The sequence below is a fragment of the Sorex fumeus genome, unplaced genomic scaffold (genome assembly GCF_029834395.1).
Source record: "Sorex fumeus unplaced genomic scaffold, SorFum_2.1 ptg000046l, whole genome shotgun sequence".
NCBI classification, from domain to species: domain Eukaryota; kingdom Metazoa; phylum Chordata; class Mammalia; order Eulipotyphla; family Soricidae; genus Sorex; species Sorex fumeus.
The window spans coordinates 11,767,221-11,791,384 of NW_026606103.1; the positions used below are offsets into that span (position 1 = coordinate 11,767,221).

At 40.7% G+C, this 24,164-nt stretch overlaps 1 protein-coding gene across 2 annotated transcripts in view; it reads left to right on the forward strand.

Annotated features, from left to right (window-relative positions):
* GKAP1 (G kinase anchoring protein 1) overlaps positions 1–24,164 on the forward strand; it is a 73,976-nt gene that overhangs the window by 46,992 nt on the left and 2,820 nt on the right. The window contains exons 7-10 of one of the 2 annotated variants that reach the window (XM_056122465.1): positions 8,585–8,682; positions 13,139–13,202; positions 23,071–23,141; positions 23,775–23,852. In XM_056122465.1, coding sequence (XP_055978440.1) covers positions 8,585–8,682; positions 13,139–13,202; positions 23,071–23,141; positions 23,775–23,852 — 311 coding nt within the window. Of the gene's footprint in view, positions 1–8,580; positions 8,683–13,138; positions 13,203–23,070; positions 23,142–23,774; positions 23,853–24,164 lie in introns of both variants that reach the window. The other variant, XM_056122466.1, reaches the window with a different exon arrangement.

Here is a 24,164-nt window from a genome sequence, read left to right on the forward strand (position 1 = left end):
CAAGGGTTGAGTTCCGGAGGTTTTTAGCTGCCAAGGCCGGGTCCATTGAGGCAGGCAGGGGTCTCACCTCTCACCCGGCCCCTTCAGGGGCGCCCTGAATGAAACAACCTGGCACAGGGTTCAGCCTCATAGTTATAGCATGTGTCGTGTTATTCTCCCTTCCAGGAGAGAAGGACATGTGACTCTGGATTGTGACCAATGACGAGATTATCTGGCGCCAGCCAGAGGTGGCTTATGGTTTTGACTGCTGAGTTGCTGGATGCAGGGGATATGGGCAGAGGATCCTCATTCCGGGTTCCGTTGAACCCAGAGTTCTCAGTATTGACTAATATTATCAAGCATGTGTTGTATGCTTAATATTTTTGGACACTAGTGTAGGGGAGTAGAATAAAACCATTCTACCCTTAAATGCTTAGAGTAGTTGGAATAGGGGTTATAACTGTAAAGAGAAGACTTAGGGAGAGAAACAGAGTCTGAGGGCTAATGCAGAGATAGGGTGCTTACTTTGCTTGCAGGCATCCTGGGTTTGATCCCAGGCATCACGATGGTCCTATGAGCATCAAAAGGAGTGATTGCTGAGCACAGAGCTAGGAATGTATATGAGAGAGAGAGAGAGAGAGAGAGAGAGAGAGAGAGAGAGAGAGAGAGAGAGAGAGAGAGAGAGAAATAAACTTTAAAAGAAAAGGTTAAAAAAAAAACCTGTGAAACTAGTTAGAATTTATCCTGTACACTAGGTTGTATACTATGACCTCCAAGTTAAATTTGATCAGTGGTCTGCTTTTGGAAGGTTCACAAGCAAAGAATAATATTCCATGTAAAAAATACTGTTGAGGTACTGGAGCAGTAGTATTGTAGGGAGGGGAGGGCCCTTGCCTTGTGTGCAGCAGACCCCATTTTGAACCCTGGCATCCTATGTGGTCTCCGGAGCACCACAGGAGTAATTCCTAAGTAATTTCTAAATCCAGGAGTAATCCCTGATCATCACCAGGTGTGGTCCCAAAACACACACACACACACACGTATATACATATGTAGATGTGTGTACGTATATATATATACACACCTGTATACATACAAATATAGTTGGAAAGAAAATTTCTTGTCATAGGCATATATCGTTTCATAATTACTAATCTTTTCTTTTTATTTTAAAACTATAAATCTTACTTGTTATATTGACCTTTCATAACTGTTCTCCCCAATGAGGAATTTCAGCAGTGTCCCTATCTTACTACTACGCAGCATTAGTTCCCAAAGCATTATTTTATGTATCTTTTTTTGGGGGGGACATGTAATAAGGGCATACCCAACTGTACATGGGGCCTACTCCTGGCTCTGTACTTAGGGATCACTCCTGGTGAGCACAGGAGACCATATGGGATGCTGGAGAATAAGCCTCGGTCAGCTGCATGCAAAGCAATTGTCCTACCCATTGTACTATCTTTCTGGTACTTGGCACTAACTTTTTGTTTGTTTTGTTTTGGGCCCCACCTGGTGGTGCTCAGGGGTCAGTTCTTGCTCTGCACTCAGAAATCATTCCTGGGAGGTATGGGGGACCATCTGGGAGGCTCACTGGACTATATGGGATGCTTGTAATTGAACCTGGATCAGCCATGTACAAGGCAAGCGTCTTATCTGCTGTACTATCTCTCTGGCCCTGGCCTTAACTTTTAAAGTTGAAAACAATGGATTGAGACTCTTATGTTCTAGAAGTTCTGCTCTAGATTATACCATGTAGAAATGTCCAAAAAGATTGTTTAAAACTCACTTGTTTGTAATAACAACAGCTCTACATAGGAAAATATAAAAAGCATATAATTTAGGGGCTGGAGCAATAGCACAGCGGGTGGGGTGTTTGCCTTGCATGCTGCCGGCCCAGGTTCGATTCCCAGCATCCTGTATGGTCCCCTGAGCACCCCCAGGGAGTAATTCCTGAGTGCATGAGCCAGCGGTAACCCCTTGTGCATCTCCAGGGCTGATCCAAAAAGCAAAAAAAGAAAAAAGCACATAATTTAATTTTAAAATGCAAATCACCAAATCATAGTTTAATGCTCTTTACATAAATTTCAAGTAATAGGAAATAGTGCATAAATTAGGATATGTATGTAGTATTATTAACTAGAAGAGATGTAAAGTAAGTAAAGTAAAGGCCCTCCCGTTGATCATCGATTTGCTCGAGCGGGCCCAGTAACGTCTCCATTGGAGACTTTGTTGTTACTGTGTCTGGCATATCGAATACGTCACAGGGAGCTTGCCAGGCTCTGCCGTGCGGGTGAGATACTCTCGGTAGCTTGCCGGGCTCTCCGAGAGGGGCGGAGGAATCGAACTCGGGTCGGCCATGTTGGCTGGAGCGATAGCACAGTGGTAGGGCGTTTGCCTTGCACGCAGCCAACATGGCTGACCCGAGAGTATCTCACCTGCACAGCAGAGCCTGGCAAGCTCCCCGTGACGTATTCAATATGCCAAACACAGTAACAACAAAGTCTCCAGTGGAGACGTTACTGGGCCAGCTCGAGCAAATCGATGATCAACGGGAGGGCCTTTACCTTAACTAGAAGAGATGATGAACACAAAATTCATAGTAGTACATAACCTGAGAAAATGAGGGAAAGGACCATCATTAAAGAGCCATGTGGAGAATGCCAAAAGTATTTTTAATGTTCAGATTTTTTTTCTTCTTTCTTTTATTTTAGCTACCTGAATTGTAACATTGCTAATGACAGTGTCTCAGGCAAAGAACAGTCCAGCACCATACCCTCCCAGAGTGTCCCCTCCACTCATTCTCCCCTCCCCCACATCACCCTTCTGTGGCAGGCTTCCTGCTGAAGATGAGTTCTCGTTTTCTGTTACTGAGCTTTGGTTAGTCCCTTACTGTGTTTCTTTATATCCCACATATGAGAGAAATCATTCTGTTTCTGTCCCTCTCCCGACTGACTTCACTCAGCATTATACTCTCCAGATCTACCACCTAGTAGCAAATTGTACGGTTTTATCTTTTCTAATAGCCCAGTAGTATTCCATTGTGTATATGTGCTATACTTTCTTTCTCTATTCATTTGTTCATGTACATTCAGGTTGTTTCCAAAGGTTGGCTATTGTGAATAGTGCTGCATTTAATATAGAAGTACAAATATGTATGTGTGTATATATACATATGTTTTATTTTGGAGGGGGGCCCTTGAAATAGATGCCAAGAAGTGGAATTGCTGGGTCAAAAAAGACTGGACCAGTTGACATTCCCACCAACAGTGAATGAGGGTCAATGTTCAAATACTTAATCTGCATAGTGAATTGGATTTTTACCTTTTATATTTGATAGTGGAACTAAAGGAATAGGATAATGGCTAAATGAATATTTTAGGACTTTACATTATTAAAATATTAAGTAATTCTTTTTCTCCTATTTCTATATTTTTATTTCATTATCACAGTCACTTAATTAGTAGTTATGGCATATTTGTAATTTGACAATAGAAATGATGCTTGTTTAATGTGAAGAAAGCTACTTTTTTTTTCATTTTTATTACGATACAGTGATTTACAGAGTTGTTCATAATCGGGTTGTTTCAGGAATGCAATGTTCCAATACCAGTCCCACAGCCAGTGTCCCTGCTCCCTCCACCAATGTCCCCAGGTTCCCTCCCCACCCCCCCACCCCCAGCCTGCCCCCTTAGCAGACATATGACAGATGTATTTCATATTACTTGCTTCAACAAAATTTAAAGGAGAGGCTAATGGAATTATCAGAAAATAAATCAATAAAAGTCAATTTGTGGTAATTGATTGCTAAGTGACTTTAATAAGATGTTAATTCATTATTGAAAATGCATAAAAGGTTACTATTGAAAATGTGTAAAATCCGTTAGCAAGATAGGGGTATACTTATGGTAGAGTGCAACCATATGTGCCATTAGTGACTGACGAACTCAATTCCACATGTTGGGAAGTTTGTCCTCTTTTTTTTCTTTTTTACAGTAAGCGGTATCACACAGCATCACAGTCCTCCTGTTGTTCGTCGATTTGCTCAAGCGGGCCCAGTAACGTCTCTATTGTGAAGCTTTATTGTTACTGTGTTTGGCATATCGAATACGTCACGGGGAGCTTGCCAGGCTCTGCCGTGCGGGCGAGACACTCTCGGTAGCTTGCTGGGCTCTCTGAAAGGGGCGGAGGAATTGAACTCGGGTCGGCCATGTTGGCTGCGTGCAAGGCAAACGCCCTACCGCTTTGCTATCGCTCCAGCCCTTACAATAAGCATCAAAAATTAATTTTTAATTTCTTTTACAGACTTGCAATACCGCTAGCATTTCTGGTGGGTATTGAAATAGAGGGTTGTAGGGGTTGTAGCGATAGCACAGCGGTAGGGCATCTGCCTTGCGAGCTGCTGACCCGACCGACCAACCCAGGTTCAACTCCTCCACCCCTGGAGAGCCTGGCAAGCTCCCCGTGATGTATTTGATATGCCAAACACAGTAACAACAAGTCTCACTATGGAGACGTTACTGGGCCCGCTCGTGCAAATCAGTGAACAGGAGGACAGTGACAGACTTACAAACTTTCATGCTTACATTTCCATCATACAATAATCGAGTACCCATCCCTCCACCAGTGCCCATTCTCCACCACCAATGTTCCCAGTATCCCTGCCACCACCCCACCACTACCCCTACCACTACCCACATCTGTGGCAGGCGCATTCCCTTTTACTCTCTCTCTCTCTCTCTCCTTCCTTTAGGGTGTTGTTGTTTGCATTGCAGGTATTAAGTGGTTATCCCGTTTGGTCTATAGTCTTTCAGCATGCATCTCCCATCCCAAGCAGACCCTTTAAGCATCCTTTACTTGGTGGTCCTGCTTTATCTGAGCTGCCTTTTCCCTCAACATGTGGGACTGACTTCCAAGCCATGGAGCAATCCTCCTAGTCCTGTTCTCTACTATTCTTGGACATTAGTATCCCATTCTGTTACTTTATATTCCACAAATGAGTGCAGTCCTTCTATGTCTGTTCCTCTCTTTCTGATTCATTTCACTTAGCATGACCATGTTGATCTACTTATATGCAAATTTCATGACTTCATCTTGTTTAACAGCTGCATCGTATTCCATTGTGTAGATGTACCAAAGTTTCTTTAACCAGTCATCTGTTCTTGGGCACTCAGGTTTTTTTCAGATCCTGGCTATTATAAATAGTGCTGCAGTGAACAAACAAGTGCTCCTACATTTAATTATGCAGCTTGCATACATTTTCAACTTCTCATCAATGCTATTGATTCTGCCTCCAAAATTCTCTGTCTTTATTTAAACTGCTTCTCCCTTAATCCAAGATATAGTATAATCTCAGCATAAACTTGAAATGTTAATTAGGGTTTTTTCATTTGTCTTGCCTTACTCTAATCTGCTCTACACAGCAATAGAAGTGATCCTTTAAAATCATAAATCTCACATGTAAATTTAATAGCCCTGCTCAAAATTCTTTGTTTCTGTTTTACTCAACCTAACACACTTCTCATTCTTAGGATCTACTGGGTCCTCCAAGATCAGATGTCTACCTTTTTTTTTTTTAATTTTTATTAGTGAGACACCATGAGGTACAGTTGCAGACTTACAAATTTTGTGCTTGGTTTTCAATTATACAATGATCAAATACCCATCCCTCCACCAGTGCACATTTTCCACCACCATGGGTCCCAGTATCCCTCCCAGCCCCCATCCCCCCATCCCACCCTGCCTCTGTGGCAGGGCATTCCCTTTTGTTCTCTCTCTCTCCTTTTGGGTTCTGTGGTCTGCAAGAGATGCATTGAGTGGCAATCATGTTTGGTCTATAGTCTACTTTCAGCATGCTTCTCCCATCCTGGGAGGATCCCCCCAACTCCCTTTATTTGGTGCTCCCTTCTCTATCTGAGCTGCCTTTTCCCCTAGCATGTGTGGCTGGCCTCTAAGCCATGGAGCAAACCTCCTGGTACTGATCTCGGCCACTCTTGGGTGTTAGTCTCCTATTTTGTTACTTTGTGTTCCCCAGATGAATGCAGTCTTTCTATGTCTATCCCTCTCTTTCTGACTCATTTCGTCTTGTGCTGTCTCCTCTCTGCTAAACTCTTGTCATGATAATTTCATTTCATTTCATTTCATCATCCTGTTAATTGTCGATTGCCTCGAGCAGGCCCCAGTAACGTCTCTTTCATCCTAGCCCTGAGATTATATTCACGGCTCTTTAGGAGAATGAGACCCATCATTGTTACTGGTATTTGGCATATTTGGTAGGCCACGGGGAGTTTGCCAGACTCTGCCCTGTGGGCAGGCTACATTCGATAGCCTGCAAGTTTGTCCAAAGTAGGAATGAGATAATAAGATGTCATAGAAAGATGTCCTGATATGATGTTCCGGGATCTGGATTTTATAGTCTCTGAGTCTTGGCCGCTGATGGGATTACACGGCGCCAGGGGGCCAGGTGGTGGGTGTGACCCCCGCCTACTGGAATTTGGAGGATCTGGGAGGAAGATGCTCGACTCCAATTCGAGTAGGCGTGGAGGTCTCGGCCCCGGAACCCGCGTGGCTGTGTCCCTCTGCCAGTACCTTCATGGGTGCGGAGAGTGGTCTCAGCATGGTGGTGGCTGGTCCTGGAGGTCTTCGGCTGCCGTAGCCCTGGTCGGGGCGGGGAGGAAAGCTCAACCCGCTCCCCTCCAAGGGACTCCGGGAAGGAACACCCAGGCGCGGGGGCAGAGACTGCACTGCTCTCGTCCGGGATCTGGATTTTATAGTCTCTGAGTCTTGGCCGCTGATGGGATTACACAGCGCCAGGGGGCCAGGTGGTGGGTGTGACCCCCGCCTACTGGAATTTGGAGGATCTGGGAGGAAGATGCTCGACTCCAATTCGAGTAGGCGTGGAGGTCTCGGCCCCGGAACCCGCGTGGCTGTGTCCCTCTGCCAGTACCTTCATGGGTGCGGAGAGTGGTCTCAGCATGGTGGTGGCTGGTCCTGGAGGTCTTCGGCTGCCGTAGCCCTGGTCGGGGCGGGGAGGAAAGCTCAACCCGCTCCCCTCCAAGGGACTCCGGGAAGGAACACCCAGGCGCGGGGGCAGAGACTGCACTGCTCTCGTCCGGGATCTGGATTTTATAGTCTCTGAGTCTTGGCCGCTGATGGGATTACACAGCGCCAGGGGGCCAGGTGGTGGGTGTGACCCCCGCCTACTGGAATTTGGAGGATCTGGGAGGAAGATGCTCGACTCCAATTCGAGTAGGCGTGGAGGTCTCGGCCCCGGAACCCGCGTGGCTGTGTCCCTCTGCCAGTACCTTCATGGGTGCGGAGAGTGGTCTCAGCATGGTGGTGGCTGGTCCTGGAGGTCTTCGGCTGCCGTAGCCATGGTCGGGGCGGGGAGGAAAGCTCAACCCGCTCCCCTCCAAGGGACTCCGGGAAGGAACACCCAGGCGCGGGGGCAGAGACTGCACTGCTCTCGTCCGGGATCTGGATTTTATAGTCTCTGAGTCTTGGCCGCTGATGGGATTACACGGCGCCAGGGGGCCAGGTGGTGGGTGTGACCCCCGCCTACTGGAATTTGGAGGATCTGGGAGGAAGATGCTCAACTCCAATTCGAGTAGACGTGGAGGTCATGATAATATTCTTTTTAAATTCTCTAGTCAGATTCTTTCCCATTGTAGTGTCTTTCTCTGTGGAAAGCTGTGATCTCTCCTTTTGGCTTAGTCAATTTCTACCCATCACCTAAGTATCATTACCATATCAGAAAGAACTTCTCTGTTCCACAAGGGAATACTCCACATATTTCTAATATAGCACTTTTCTTTTCTTTTCTTTTCTTCATTGATTAAACCTCTGTTTTTAATGTCCTTATATAACATGTTTCCAGACAAGTTCCAGAAGAACAAGAATTTTTTCAGTTCTGTTTACTGTTGTACACCCAGCAGCTAAGACATGTTTGTTTAGTATTTTTTTCCATTGGTGCATTATAAATTTATATAATATATATACTTAATCTCAAGTTCTTAATATTGTCTATTGTGTTTATAGTTTGGAATTTGTAATTATGCATTTTTTTCTTATACTGGACATAATCATGACTAGATTACTCAATAGAACTGGAAATGCAATCAATAGTTTAAGGTTGATTTGGAAAATAAATTGAAATTGGGATTTTTTTTCTCTTAAACTTTTCACAAAGCATTATTGTAAGCCAGAATTGACAGAATTTTGCTCTTTCTTAAATTTTGTTTTTGTGCCACATCTGGCAGTGCTTGGAGATTTCTCCTGACCCTGCACTCAGGAATCACTCCTGGGAATGCTCCAGGGACCATACAGGGTGTTGGGGTTGGTCACATGCAAAGCAAACACCTGCTCCCTCTCTCTCAGGTCCCAGAATCATTCTTTGCTTTCTTTTTTGGACCACATCTGGTGATGCTCAGGGCTTACTCCTGGCTCTACACTCAGGAATCACTCGTGGTAGGTTTAGGGGACCAGATGGGATTCGGGGGATCAAACTCAGGTCAGCCTTGTGCAAGGCAAGTGCCCTACCCACTGTACTAGTGCCCCAGCCCGGAATCATATTAATTCTAAAATAGTTTTTTTTCTCTTTAGGAAGTTGTTCTGAAAGATGGAAGAATTGAAAGATTAAAGTTGGAACTTGAAAGGAAAGATGTTGAAATTCAAAAGCTGAAAAATGTGATTACTCAGTGGGAGGTTTGTGTTTGCTTACTGTTATGAACTAAATTATATAAATTTCTGTATTTTCCATTTTCTTATATGGAAATATGACTGATATTTAGGAATTAATAGATAGAAATAATATTCTGTTTAGGTTTTTCAGCTGAATAAAATCTGAATGATCGTACTTATTATGAGATATATTTTTCTGAGCTTTTGTTTGTTTTTGGAAGGACCACCCTTGATGGAGCTTGGTGGTTCCTTCTGCCTCTCTGCTTTGTGGGAGCCTCCAGTGGTGCTTAAAGAGGACTATATGGTGCTGAGTATTGAACTGGAACCTCCCATATACAAAGCATCCATTGAGTATCTCTCCCAGCCCAGTCAGATGTATTCTTTTAATGGTAAAATTTATATAAATTAAGTTTTGCATTTTAACCTTTTTTTAAATTTGCTTTTTGTTTGGGGGCTGTACCTGGAAATACTCAGGTTACTCCAGGCTCTACACTCAGGAATCACTCCTGGCAGTGCTCAGGGGGCCATGTGGGAATCTGTGGATCGAACACAGGTCGGCCACTCGCAAGGCAAATGCCTTACCCACTGTTCTGTTTCTCTAGCCCCAGTTTTAAGCATTTTTAAGTCTATATTATTAAATACCTTCACAATGTTGTGTAGTCGTCACCATGGTCTATTTCCAGACCATGGCCTATTTTTGTTTTTCAGCTCCCCAAATAAAAATTCAGTACCTGTTAAGAACTGCCTGTTTTGGCTTGCCTGCAGCCCCTAGTAATCTATAATTTCTGTTAATTTTCTTCTAGTTAATTCATGTAAGGTAGAACTGTACAAGATTTCCCTTGCTCACCTTTTATTTCACTTCATAATACTTTCTGGGTCCATCCATTCTTCAGCATGTATCATTATTTTAACACTTTTATAGCTCAGGAATATTCCACATTTGCTTGTTCATTCATTAGTGGCCGCTAGTATTTTTCCCACTGTGGGGCTGTGAACATTGCTGAACAATGTCTTGAGTTCCTGTTGTTGGTGCTTAGTTTTCATGGGGATACTGCAGGCACCAGGGCCACTCCTGGCAACTCTTGACTAACCAGGCCACATGGTTCAATTCTAGGGGACCTCAGGATGTACTTGCCATTCTGGCCTGGATGCCAAGGATAAGCAGGACCACCCTGGCAGTGCTTGGGGGTCTTCAAGCACTGGACAACACCCAGTAATGCTAGCTGGCCATGTGGAGGTGAGGGTGGGGTGGGGTTTGAACTAGGATCCGGTGCATCAGAGCACAGACCTCAGGCCCTTGTGCCTCTGTGTTTAATTTATTTAAGAGATAGCAAACTTTTTTTATATCACTTCACTACTTTCTGTTCTTATCAGTGACACACAGTGATTGAACATTTTCTCCACATAATGCTAGTTGCTATTATTCACTTGTGTACTTGAACTAGAAACTATTACTCACTTCTTTCCTCCCTTCCATCCTAGTAATTTTTTTAAAAAAAAATCTTTTTGACTGATACCTATTTGCTTATCATATTTTTAGTGCCTGCAGTAAACCAGGTAATAGTGTTATGGATTGTATAATGGATCGTATAATATAATGGTGAAAAAAGATTAAGTTTCAGCCTCACTTGTTATTATACTTCTCTTCCTCCTCTGCTCAGGCCTGTATGCCTTTAAGAATCATCCTGGGGTACCATTGTACCCATAAAACATAAATATTTAAACTCTTAAACTAGTATTACCTCTTAAAGATAAAAATCATCTCTGCTAAGACCTTTTTGGACTGTACTCACCTGCCTCCTTCCCTTAATTTTTTCTTTTTCCTTTTTTTTTATATATAAAAAAAGTACTTACAGATGTATGGCAGGCATAGTGAATACAAAGAATCTGGTAGTCCAGAAGGGAAAATAAACATAGAAATGTACAAAGCCAACTTAAATTTAACTGTTTCAGAAATGCAGAAATAGGAATGAATCAGTTACTGCATTAGAAAACTGGTAGAAATTTCACAGAAAATACATATTTTCTGATACAGAAAACAGCCCCTATGAAGACATGGGAAAGGTAGGAAATAACACTGTTGCATGTTGTAGTGAATATTGGAATGGTAAATTGTAGAAGGTGAGATTGAAGATGTGGTCAGAATTTGAAGCCATTCGCATTTTAGACAAAGAAGAAGCAGTAAAGTGTTTAGAAGGGAAGTTTCATAAGAATTGTTTTGTGGGAAAATAATGCACAAAGTGAGGTCTGGATTGAAAGCGTCTGATAAAATAATTCACAAGAATTTAGTATTACAAAGAGCACTTCTTTAAATTGGCTTGAATTGGTTTGGGGATACAGACCAATAGATCAAACTTAGTGTTTTTGGACATATTTGAATTTGAAATGTTGAATAAAGCATAGAAATTTAGCATACATGGCATAGACCTGGACATAGGGGATTCATGATGTAAGCACCTTTGACTATTACCATTTTGCAGCACTAGAGCTCAAACCCGGGGCCTCACATACAGGTCATGTTCTACCACTGAGCCACAACTCTAACCCCCATCCTTTTACTGTTACATACGTTCACGAAGTATTTTTTGTGAAACGAAAAATGCTTTTTAATTAGAATACTTTTATTTCATCTGTGTTCATTATAAAATTCATAGTACTAGTATTTTGTACATTTATGTTTTTATATAGACATTTGCTATTCAGAATTCATTTTCAAAGGTGTGTGTTACTTTTGTGACAGTATAAAGAGTTTACATGGGTACTTTGCAACTTTTATTTTATGAAGTGACTTTGAATTCTGAAGGTTGGCTCATTAGGTATATTAATACATTAATTTGAGCCTTAGACCAAAAGTTTGAGTTAGAAATAAAGTTTAGAAAGTTGATGATAATTGAAGCCTGAAAGTGAGAATTTCAGAGTTGACAGAATTTTCACAGTAGATATATTTTTTATATTCTAATTGAATATGATTATTGTTGTATGTTTTTTCCTCCATATTTTAATATTTCCATCTGAATTATTTCCATTTACTCTAAGCTTTACAGAAGTCCTACCCCTTTTTTATTTACTGAGGTACTTATTTCTGTTCATTGTATGTCTGCATATTACTCAGTAAACAATATTATCAACAGTCTATAGGATGATACTTTTTGCAAAAGAATGCTAAATTAAGTTAAAAATTTTTTTTTAGCTTTTTGGGTCATACCCGGCAATATTCAGGGCTTATTCCTGGCTCTGCTCTCAGGAATTACTCCTGACAGTGCTTGGGGGGACCATATGGGATGCCAGGGATCGAACCCAAGTTGGCCTCATGGAAGGCAAACACCCTATCTGCTGTACTATCTCTCCAGCCCCATGGTTAATTTTTAAATTCACTTTTCTTGTTAAAATTTTTTACAAGAAATTTTTTATTTCTCACCATTTGTGTATGTATCGATACGTGTTTCCAGAAGAAAATGTTGAGAAACAGAGATTTCTTACTGTTCTGTTTTCTTTTTCTGATCTTGTTTGCTCTTATTCATTCACACAGTCATTCAATGTGTTCTCTCATTAAAGTATTAAATACTTATAAATAATTCAGTGTATCATATGATGCATAAGGAAGAGAGTAGAGGAAAATATCTGGACTATGGATGTAAATGTGAGAATACATTTTCTTTTGTCCTTAGGTATATAATTTTGTCATTTGTGTGGTGAGAGAAATACGTTATTTGAAATAGAAATTGAAAAAAATTTCCAAATATTTTGATAGATTATTTATGCCTACCAAAAAACTAGAATTTAATGAAATGAGATTTTAAAGTGATAATTGAGGAGATACAGAACTGTTGTAAAATTCAACCCTTATATGTGTACCTAAATTTAAACTTAAATAATGTTAAAATTTTATTTGTTAGTCACTCATGCCACATAGTGGACAAGGACAGGTATAGAAAGTTCTAAAATAGTATCAGAATTAGAGCTTTCTTTCTAAAGAATTATTTTTGTAAAAAAAAAATTTTTGTTTTGATTTAATTGAGATATATAGGAATCTTTATTTGAGGAAAAAATGAAAAAGACTCTAGGAAAAAAGAGCACAGTCTTAAATTTTCTGCACTTTTATCCTTCTCTTCTGTATTTTTTTAATTACCTATAATATTAATTGCTCTTGTGCCAGGAATTGAAATAGCAGCAGTTGTGAATATATTTTTTAAATCTTGTTTCTCTCAAAAGTAATATATATTTTTGAGCTATGAAGAATTCATAGTTCCAGGAATGGAGAGAGAGCACAGTGGGCAGGGCATTTGCTTGTATGTGACTGACCCAGATTCAATCCCCAGCATCCCTATGGCTCCCTGAGCACTGCCAGGAGCAGGCCCTGAGCATTGCTGATGTGGCCCAAACCACCACCACCACTACACAACAACAACCAAAAAAAGTCTTTAAAAAGAATTCATAGTTCCAAAAGTTAAAAAATTAAATTTTTTTCTTTGATTATTAGGCAAAGTATAAAGAAGTAAAAGCAAGAAATGCCCAATTATTGAAAATGCTTCAGGAAGGTGAAAGTAAGTGATTTGCATGTTTTTAGAATTAAAAGTTAATATAAAAGTATTTGACAATAACTTTTTAAGGTAAGTGATTTCTCAACTCAATAGAATAAAAAGGTTCTTAAAGTGATACTAACTGAATTGTTGATAATTGTACTTGACTAACTGTTCAGCTAAGAGAAACTTTTAAAACTTCAGTTATTGTGAATTATTTGTCTATGTTTACTGGGAAATAATAACATAGCATTTCTCAATCATGTTTTTTATTTTAGAGGTCAGGTGTCAGAGAGATAGTGGGTAGGGTGGGTAGGGTGTTTGCCATGCATGCAGACAACCCGGATTTGATCCCTGGCATCCTGTATGGTTCCCTGGGCCTTCCAGAAGTGACCCCTGAGCACAGAGCCAGGAGTAAGCCCTGAGGACCACTGAGTGTGGCCCAACCTCCACCCCTCAAAAAATCCCCCCAATTTTTTTTTAATTTAAAAAAAGTATATCATGATTTTAGATTTATCTTCTCTCTCCTGCCCTCTTCATGCTTTTGTTACCACTCTAAAATTTTGGCAGGTTACCAGCAAGAAGCCAAGGAAGTCAGCTAAAAATTGTAAGAGCAGTAATGTCGATGTTATATAACACATCATTTGCATTTCTGAATATGTATAACTGATACATATTCACAGATGATATGTAAAATTTTTCGACTCATAAAAGGATTTATTTTAATACAAAGATTATACAAAGTAAATTATAAATTATAAGCAACACAGAAAAAGGAACAAATGAAAAATCTTAACATACAAAATTAAGTATAAAGTTCAATGTTAATGTTCAGGAAAATCCCAACTATAGTTTCTGTGAGTGTTAAAAATTTATGACACGCAGCTTGAAAATTCAATAAGTGTGACCATCAAAAATGATTTCAAGAGACTAGAGAACTAAAATAGGTGTTACCTTGCATACATCTGGCCCCACTGCTGTGATCACTGCTACCTTAATCCCCTAATCACCACCAGAAATGACTCCTGAGGACAGTTCCAGGATAAGCCCTGAGCAACTGGTGGGTGTGGCCCCCCCAAAAAAACAAAAGCAAAAGGTTTCATGTAGGCACATTACTGCACATGGACTGTTCAATTAAAATTTCAATTGTAGGTATTATAAGAATGTGAGTAAGGTCCAGAAAACATGTCCAGCTGAACAATACAGCCCTGAAGTAGTTCTTTTTTTTTTTTTTGGTAACTGTACTATTTTTGTACTATAACAGCTGCTTTACACCTTAACTATGGCGAAATAGAAATTGAAGAATAATGGGATTTTTTTGTTGTTGTTTTTTGTGGAAGGTGTTCACAGGTTTCAGGGTCCAGTCCTGGCAATATTTGGACAACTGGTTAATGGTTCAGTGCTAGGATCTGATCTGAGAATGTGGTGTTATATTATGTGTATAATAAGGTAAAAAAGGTAAAGGCCCTCCCGTTGATCGTCGATTTGCTCGAGCGGGCCCAGTAACGTCTCCATTGGAGACTTTGTTGTTACTGTGTCTGGCATATCGAATACTCTCGGTAGCTTGCCGGGCTCTCCGAGAGGGGCGGAGGAATCGAACTCGGGTCGGCCATGTTGGCCGCGTGCAAGGCAAACGCCCTACCCGCTGTGCTATATATGTGTGTGTGTATATATATATATCTATATCTATATATATATAGATATATAAAATCACTACCTTGTGGTGCAAGGTTTCTATTTTCTGCTCTTTTTGCAATCCCAGGGAAAGGTGGTTTCTTGAAAATTACATATCGACATTCTGAGACCAATTTTTATTTGTTCATTTTGGCGCCATACCCAGTGGTGCTCAGTGCTGCTTCTGCCTCTGCTCAGAGATCACTCCTGGAGGGACTTGGGGGGACCATATGGGGTCCCAGGGAACAAACCCAGGTTGGCAGCATGCAAGTTAAGAGTCCTATCCCTGTACTGTCTCTTCAGCCTCTGGGTTTAATTTAGATTTGTAGTGTCATTAAGCAACATGTGGATCATTTAATGAATAAAATTATGAAAGTGAAATGGTTATTTACAAGATATGTTGAATTGAAGAAATTAGACTCATTAGTTTTAAAATATGTAAAAGTAATATTCACCAAGGCAACTTGTGAAAAGTGAGAATGTTAACTGATAAAAGCTTTTTTATTTCTTTAAAAAAAATGATTGAGTAGCTACCAGTAAATAACATCAGTGTTCGTATACCATACTTTTATAATCCAAGTTAAAGAATTTCGTATAGGTCCATTACAAGAAAATTGCTCATAATATACTAAAATAAATGTACTGACAATTAAACAAATACTGTAAATGTGGAACTTTATCTTGAACCTGAAGTTTGCCTGTAGAGTACTGGAAGGGTACTAATTATGAAAGGGTCTAAAGTGTGTGTGGTTCTTAACATGCAGTGAATGGAGCTAAACAGTGGATATGTGTGGGCAAATGCAGTTTTTTGTGTTAGGAAATTGTGCTTAGGTAAATGCTGTTGCTGTGTCTTCCAGTTGTTTCCTAATAAATCAGTCATGTTGAAACAAATTGTTTCAAAACAAGTAGGTAGAACTGACTATATGTTATTTTCAACATACTCATTAAAAATCACTAGTTAAAGAAGCTTCTGCACCTCCAAAGAAACAGTGACCAAAATACAAAGACAGTCTACAGAATGGGAAAGGATATTCGCCGAATACACATCTGACAAGGGGTTGATATCCAGGATATACAAAATACTGGTTAAACTCCACAAGAAGAAAACATCCAATCCCATCCAAAAATGGGGCAATGAAATGAACAGAAACTTTCTCAAAGAAGAAATCCGAATGGCAAAAAAACACATGAGAAAATGCTCTACATCATTAATCATCAGAGAGATGCAGATCAAAACCACAATGAGATACCATCTCACACCTCAGAGACTGGCCCACATTCAAAAGAACAAAAGCAACCAATGCTGGCGTGGATGTGGCGAGAAAGGGACACTCCTTCACTGTTGGTGGGAATGTCCACTGGTTCAGCCCTTCTGGACAACAGTATGGACGATTCTCAAAAAATTAGAAATTGAGCTCCCATTTGACCCAGCAATACCACTCCTGGGAATATATCCCAGAGAAGCAAAAATGTATAGTCGAAGTGACATCTGCACTTGTTTGTTCATTGCAGCACTCTTTACAATAGCCAGAAACTGGAAGAAACCTGAATGCCCAAGAACAGATGACTGGTTAAAGAAACTTTGGTACATCTACACAATGGAGTACTATGTAGCTCTTAGAAAAGATGAAGTCATGAAATTTACATACAAGTGGTACAATATGGAAAGTATCATGCTAAGCGAAATGAGTCAGAAAGAGAGGGATAGACATAGAAAGATTGCATTCATCTGGGGGATATAAAGTAACAAAGTATGAGATTAATACCCAAGAATAGCTGAGATCAGCACCAGGAGGATTACTCCATAACTTAGAGGCCAGCCGGGTATCCTAGAGGAAAGGGCAGTTCAGATAGAGAAGGGAGCACCAAATAAAGGATGTTTGGAGGATCCTCCCAGGAGGAGAGATGCATGTCGAAAGTAGACTATGGACTGAACATGTTTGCCACTCAATGCCTCTTTTGCAGACCACAACACCCAAACGAAGAGAGAGAACACAGGGGATTGTCCTGCCACAGAGGCAGGGGGGGATGGGGGGATGGGGGTGGGAGGGATATTATCCATGGTGGTGAAAAACGGGCACTGGTGGAGGGATGGGTATCTGATCATTGTATAATTGAAACCCAAGCACAAAAAAAATTGTAAATCTACAACTGTAAAAAAATAAATAAATAAATAAATTTTAAAAAAAAATCACTAGTTATCAGTGAGTGTGTAATTTGGGGGGGGGTTAAAAAATAGAAAGTATAATTTGTATCAGTTCCAAATTGTGGAAAGACTGGGATTTATTTCATTATACTGTGTTTTCACCTTATGGCATAACATAACAAAAATAAAATCAAATTAGAATGAGTGATAGTATTCTAGTGGTATCTTATGTAATTCAGTATTTCCTCTTTGCTAATTTAGTGTTTTATTAATGTTTCACCTCTTCACTTACTCTCTTTTCAAAGTTGAGGAATATTATTTATTAGCCATTACTGTGCGTTAAGGAAGTTGTCAGCTGTGTGAAGATTTTTCAAGGAAACAAGGACCAAAACATAGATCTCTTGCTTCTAACAAGCAGAGAAAAACATCTTGATAAATGAATATTTCTAATAATTCTAAGAGACTGTACTTACTATCTGGTCAATTATGATCATATGATACACATTTTTTGACACTGCTCTATTAGGATGAATTAGTATAATTAGTATTAAAAAATGGACTGGAGAGATAGCACAGTGAGTAGGGCGTTTGTCTTGCATGCAGCTGACCCAGGTTCGATTCCTCCTTCCCTCTTGGAGAGCCCCGCAAGCTACTGGGAGTATCCCACCTGCATGGGAGAGCCTGACAAGTTCCCCGTGGTGTATTCGATATGCCAAAAACAGTAACAACAAGTCTCACAATGGAGATGTTACTGGTTCCCCCTCCAGCAAATCGATGAGCAACAGGAGGACAGTGCTACAATGCTAGTCACTGTCACTGTCCTCCCGTTGTTCATCGATTTGCTTGAGGGGGCCCAGTAATGTCTGCATTGGAGACTTTTGTTGTTACTGTGTTTGGCATATCGAATACATCACGGGGAGCTTGCCAGGCTCTGCCGTGCGGGCGAGATACTCTCGGTAACTTGCCGGGCTCTCCGAGAGGGGCGGAGGAATCGAACTCGGGTCGGCCATGTTGGCTGCGTGCAAGGCAAACGCCCTAGTATAAAAATAATTTAGTGGGTCTTATACTGTACCAGCAATTTTAATGAAGCAAAACAAAACCACTCTATACTGGTTTGACTTATTTGTGTGTATATGTGGGGCCTCCCAACTGGTGTCCAGTGGCCCCTGGAATCACTCCTTTTGATATTGACCCCTGGCGCTGTGCTGGGGCATAATTATAGCTGCAGTGCCCAGTGGGTTGGTGGTGGCCCACCAGTGCTTGTTAGGAAGCCTTGATGGTGCCAGGGACAAGCCTGGCTGCAGTGCTCTCTGCTGCTTCCCTCTGTGTTCTTATTTTTATTTTTATTTTATTTTATTATTTTAAAATTTTTATTAGTGAAGCACCATGAAGTACAGTTGTAGACTTACAGATTTTTGTGCTTGGGTTTCAGTTATACAGTGATCGAGTACCCATCCCTCCACCAGTGCCCATTCTCAACCACCAGTGATCCCAGTATCCCTCTTACCCCCCATCCCCTTATTTCACCCTGCCTCTGTGGTGGGGCATTCCCTTTTATTCTCTCTCTCCTTTTGGGTGTGGTGGTTTGCAAAAGAGGCATTGAGTGGCAATCATGTTCGGTCTGTAGTCTGCTTTCAGCATGCATCTCCCATCCTAGGCGAATCCTCCCAACTCCCTTTACTTGGTGTTCCCTTCTCTATCTGAGCTGCCTTTTCCCCCAGTATGTGCGGCTGGCTTCCAAGCCGTGCAATGAACCTCCTGGTACTTATCTCAACTATGCTTGGGTGTTAGTTTCATATTTTGTTACTTTATATTCCCCAGATGAATGCAATCTTTCTATGTCTGTCCCTCTCTTTCTGACTCATTTCACATAGCATGATACTTTCCATGTAGTACCACTTGTATGTAAATTTCATGACTTCATCTTTTTTAACAGCTGCATAGTACTCCATTGTGTAGTTATACCAAAGTTTCTTTTTTTTTTTTTTAGAATTTTTTTTTATTAGTGAAACACCATGAGGTACAGTTGTAGATTTAGAATTTTTTGTGCTTGGGTTTCGATTATACAATGATCAGATACCCATCCCTCCACCAGTGCCCATTTTCCACCACCATGGATAATATCCCCCCACCCCCATCCCCCCATCCCCCCTGCCTCTGTGGCAGAGCAGTTCCCTGTGTTCTCTCTCTCCTTTTGGGTGTTGTGGTCTGCAAAAGAGGCATTGAGTGGCAAACATGTTCAGTCCATAGTCTACTTTCGACATGCATCTCCCCTCCTGGGAGGATCCTCCAAACACCCTCCATTTGGTGCTCCCTTCTCTATCTAAACTGCCCTTTCCTCTAGGATACTCAGCTGGCCTCTAAGTTATGGAGTAATGCTCCTGGTGCTGATCTCAGCTATTCTTGGGTATTAATCTCATATTTTGTTACTTTATATCCCCCAGATGAATGCAATCTTTCTATGTCTATCTATCCCTCTCTTTCTGACTCATTTCGCTTAGCATGATACTTTCCATATTGTACCACTTGTATGTAAAGTTCATGACTTCATCTTTTCTAAGAGCTACATAGTACTCCATTGTGTAGATGTACCAAAGTTTCTTTAACCAGTCATCTGTTCTTGGGCACTCAGGTCTCTTCCAGTTTCTGGCTACTGTAAAGAGTGCTGCAATGAACAAACAAGTGCAGATGTCACTTCAGCTACACATTTTTGCCTCTCTGGGATATATTCCCAGGAGTGGTATCGCTGGGTCAAATGGGAGCTCAATTTCTAATTTTTTGAGGAACGTCCATACTGTTTTCCAAAAGGGCTGAACCAGTCGGCATTCCCACCAACAGTGAAGGAGTGTCCCTTTCTCGCCACATTCGCGACAGCATCCCAGCAACGGTTGCTTTTGTTCTTTTGAATGTGGGCCAGTCTCTGAGGTGTGAGATGGTATCTCATTGTGGTTTTGATCTGCATCTCCCTGATGATTAATGATGTAGAGCATTTTCTCATGTGCTTTTTTGCCATTTGGATTTCTTCTTTGAGAAAGTTTCTGTTCATTTCATTGCCCCATTTTTGGATGGGGTTGGATGTTTTCTTCTTGTGGAGTTCAACACCAAAGTTTCTTTAACCAGTCATCTGTTCTTGGGCACTCAGGTTTTTTCCAGATTTTGGCTATTGTGAATAGTGCAGCAATGAACATAGAAGTGTAGATGTCATTTTGACTATACTTTTTTGCCTCTCCGGGATATATTCCCAGGAGTAGTATTGCTGGATCAAGTGGGAGCTCAATTTCTAATTTTTTGAGAATCATCTATACAGTTTTCCAAAAGGGTTGAACCAGTTGGCATTCCCACCAGCAGTGAACAAGAGTCCCTTTCTCGCCACATCCGCACCAGCACTGGTTGCTGCTGTTCTTTTGGATGCGGGCTAGTCTCTGTGGTGTGAGATAATATTTCATTGTTGTTTTGATCTGCATCGCCCTGATGATTATTCATGTAGTGCATTTTCTCATGTGCCTTTTAGCCATTCGGATTTCTTCTTCGAGAAAGTTTCTGTTCATTTCATCACCCCAGTTTTTGATGGGGTTGGATGTTTTCTTCTTATGGAGTTCAACCAGTGCTTTGTGTATCCTTGATATCAACCCCTTATCGGATGAGTATTAAGTGAATATCCTTTCCCATTCTGTAGATTGTCTTTGTATTCTGGTCACTATAACTTTTGAGGTGCATAAGCATCTTATTTTAAGATAGTCCCATTTGTTTATCTCTGTTTCCACTTGGTTGGTCAGTGGACTGTCTTTTTTGAAGATACCATTAGCCTCAATATTGTGGAGGGTTTTGCCGACCTTGTCTTCAATGTACCTTATGGATTTTGGCCTGATGTTGAAATCTTTAATTCATTTTGATCTGATTTTTGTGCATGGTGTTAGGTCGAGGTCTAAGCCCATTTTTTTGCATGTGGTTGTCCAGTTATGCCAGCACCATTTGTTGAAGAGCCTTTCCTTGTTCCGCTTCACATTTCTTGTTCCCTTATCAAAGATTAGATGATCATAAATTTAGGGTGTGTGTAAGGATATTCAACCCTGTTCCATTGGTCTGGTCATCTTTCTTTAGGGGTTGGTTGTGCTTATAAGTGTTTTCCTTCTTATCTTACAGGAGCCCCTTTTAATCCATTTTTTTGGTTTGGTTTTAAGTCTATGAAGTCCTGAGCTGTTGTTTATCTATAAAATGGTGTATTGTTCCATCGAGTTTGAGTGAGAGTTTAGCTGGATAAAGTATTCTTGGCGAGGCGTTCATTTCATTGAGTTTCTTCGCTATATCCCACCATTGTCTTCGGGCTTGGAGGGTTTCCTCTGATAGGTGTGCCATAAATCTAAGGGGTGCTCCTTTGTATGTGATTTCCTTCTTTGACCTTGCTGCTTGCAGTATTGTGTCTCTATCCGTGGCTTCCATCATTCTGACTATGATATGCCTTGGAGTGTTTTATTTGGGTCTCTTTTAGCTGGCACCCTTCTGGCTCCTTGGATCTGTATGTCTGCATTCTTTAACTCTGGGAACTTTTCAGCTATGATTTCTTTCACTGTGCCTTTTTCATTGGGCTTGCCTACCTGTCCTTCTGGTACTCCAATGATTCTAATGTTATTCCTCTTGGTGTCATCCCCTAGGTCTCTGATTCGCCTTAGAGCTATTCTGAGGTCTTTTCACATTGTTTGTTGTTCCCTATTTGATTTCTGTTGCTCATCTTCAAGCTCACTGATCCTTTCTGCAGCTGTAGACATTCTACTGCTGAGGGCACCCACTGAGTTTTTAATTTCATCTACCGAATCCTTTATTTGTGACACTTCTTTTTGTAGCTTTTTTATTTCTGCTCTCATTTTTTCCTGTATTTTCTCGACTGTCCATCCCACTGTTTTATTTCTTCCTTTAGTTTTCTGGATGTCTGCTCCATTGATTCTTTGAGTAGTTCCTTGAACATTCTCAGCATTTCATCTCCAAATTCTTCACTGGAGAGAACATATTTGTGGGTAACCCCAGTTGAGGATTTGGAACTCTTTTCTTTGTCCTCTCATTGTGGAGATTTGTGCTGTTTCCCCATGTTGTTCTGGTTGTCTAGAGGTAAAACCTTGGAATTCTCTAGCACTGTTCCCTCTTATTGCTGGAAAGGATTCTGAATAAGGTCCGTCGATGATGGTCACCCTTCTCCCAATCTAGAATATGTGCTTCCTCTCAGGCATTATTCTGTGGCTTATGACAGGCATCTAGTGAAGCGTTGGTGGAGGTGCTTTTTTATACTGGACTTGTACAGCTTCTTTGCGTACCGGTCTTTTGTTGAGATTGGAGTAGGCCAGTGGATTATTGTAGTATTGTGGTTGAAGTGGCCAGGACATTTTCCACAGAAGTAGGTGATAAAGGCTGGGATGTGAGTTGAGAGAGCTGGGAGTGGGAAATATAACTGGGGGCATGAGGTGCCTCCTGCCTCAGAGAAGGCCACGCCCACTTTTGAGGAGGCCATGCCCCCTACAGTGGAGGCTACACCCCCAGCCAGTCCCAGGGATGTGCAAACCCAGGAACCTGTAGAGGAGGGCGGCACTGTGAAGAGGTATGCAGGCGGTCCAGCCGAACTCAGGGCAGGTGTTCCCCAAGGTTTCCTCTGGCTGCCCGGTGGTAGGGGGACGTGGCGCCAGGGAAGGGTTGCGAGCACCAGGCGCGGGACACACTTCTCTAGGTTGTTTTAAAAGCTGGTCAAGGTATTTAAAGTATTTTCTTACGTGACTTAAAATTTTTTTTTCTTGTGTCCTTGTGTTGTTTAGTGAAAATGGGGGGAAAAATTTCATCATGATATGTAGTTAATATTATCTTAACATACAAAATGTAAATTTTTCAAGTAAGCTGCCCTGTTAATATAACGACCAGAATTTAGGAGCGAAAACTAAGATCAGTAAATGCATTGTAATAGGAGGGTAATTGATCATTTTAATTGGAGGGCATTTAATAGGAGGGCATTGTTGAGTACCATCTTGGTTTATTAAAAGTATTGTTAAGGAATTCGAATGAAAAAGTGATGTTTTTTCTTTTTTTTGTCAGTGAAAGATAAAGCAGAAATACTTCTGCAAGTTGATGAATCACAAAGTATCAAGAATGAACTAACTATACAGGTAAGGAAAACTTGAACATACTGAATTGATTTCTTAATCTAATCTGTAGTCCTAAATTATGAAACTTGGTTACACAAAACTACATCCCATCACTATTTTAAGAAAGTAATATAAATTGATAATGCTTAATGATTATATCATAGCTAGTGAATGAAAATTGTATTTAATGTCTAAGGAAGGGAAGTATGTCCTGATAAGTGGGAAAAGGTAAAATTATATTTTATTTATTATAAAGTTTATTTGAATAAATTTATATGAAGTTTGTAGTTACTTTTTGAATATAGAAATAGAAAAAGTATGCAGAACTTATGTTTTACACTTATTATTGACTTAATCTTCTCTTCTCTCCCATCCTTTTGTTTTTGTCTTAAGTCAATGAATTTGTCCTACCTTTATCAGACTGCTGAAGATGTTTATTTTAACTGAAAACACAGGAGATTTTTTTTGTATGAGGCTGATCTCTCTCTAGTAGTCAAGCATTACAGACTAGGGGTGTTGCTCAGTGATAGACGCTTGCCCTGCATTTGTTAGGTTCTGAATTCAGTCCTCAGCACTTCAAAATAAATTTTTTTTTGGCCAAAAAAGAGTTTTTGTTGTCTTTTAACATCTTTTTCAATGACTCTTTGGTTATAGGTGACTTCACTTCATGCTGCATTAGAACAAGAAAGATCTAAAGTGAAAGTGTTACAAGCAGAATTAGCAAAATACCAGGTATGCTTTTATCAGTTTGGTTTGTTTTGTGAGATGAAGGGCCATATCCAGCAGTACTCAGATATGGCCCTTCCTCCTGGCTCTGCGCACAGACATCACACTGGTGGGCCCAGGGGACCATGTGGAATGCCAGAGATTTAACTTAGGTTGGCTGCATGCAAGGCAAATACCCTACCTGCTGTATTATTGCTCCAGCCCCTTTTGTAATTTTAAAGTGCTTTTATCTTTAATAATACACTTGGAGTATATACTCTCTAAATAGAGTAAATGCACTTATTCTAAAACCACAATTTAGTGATCATGCATTTTATT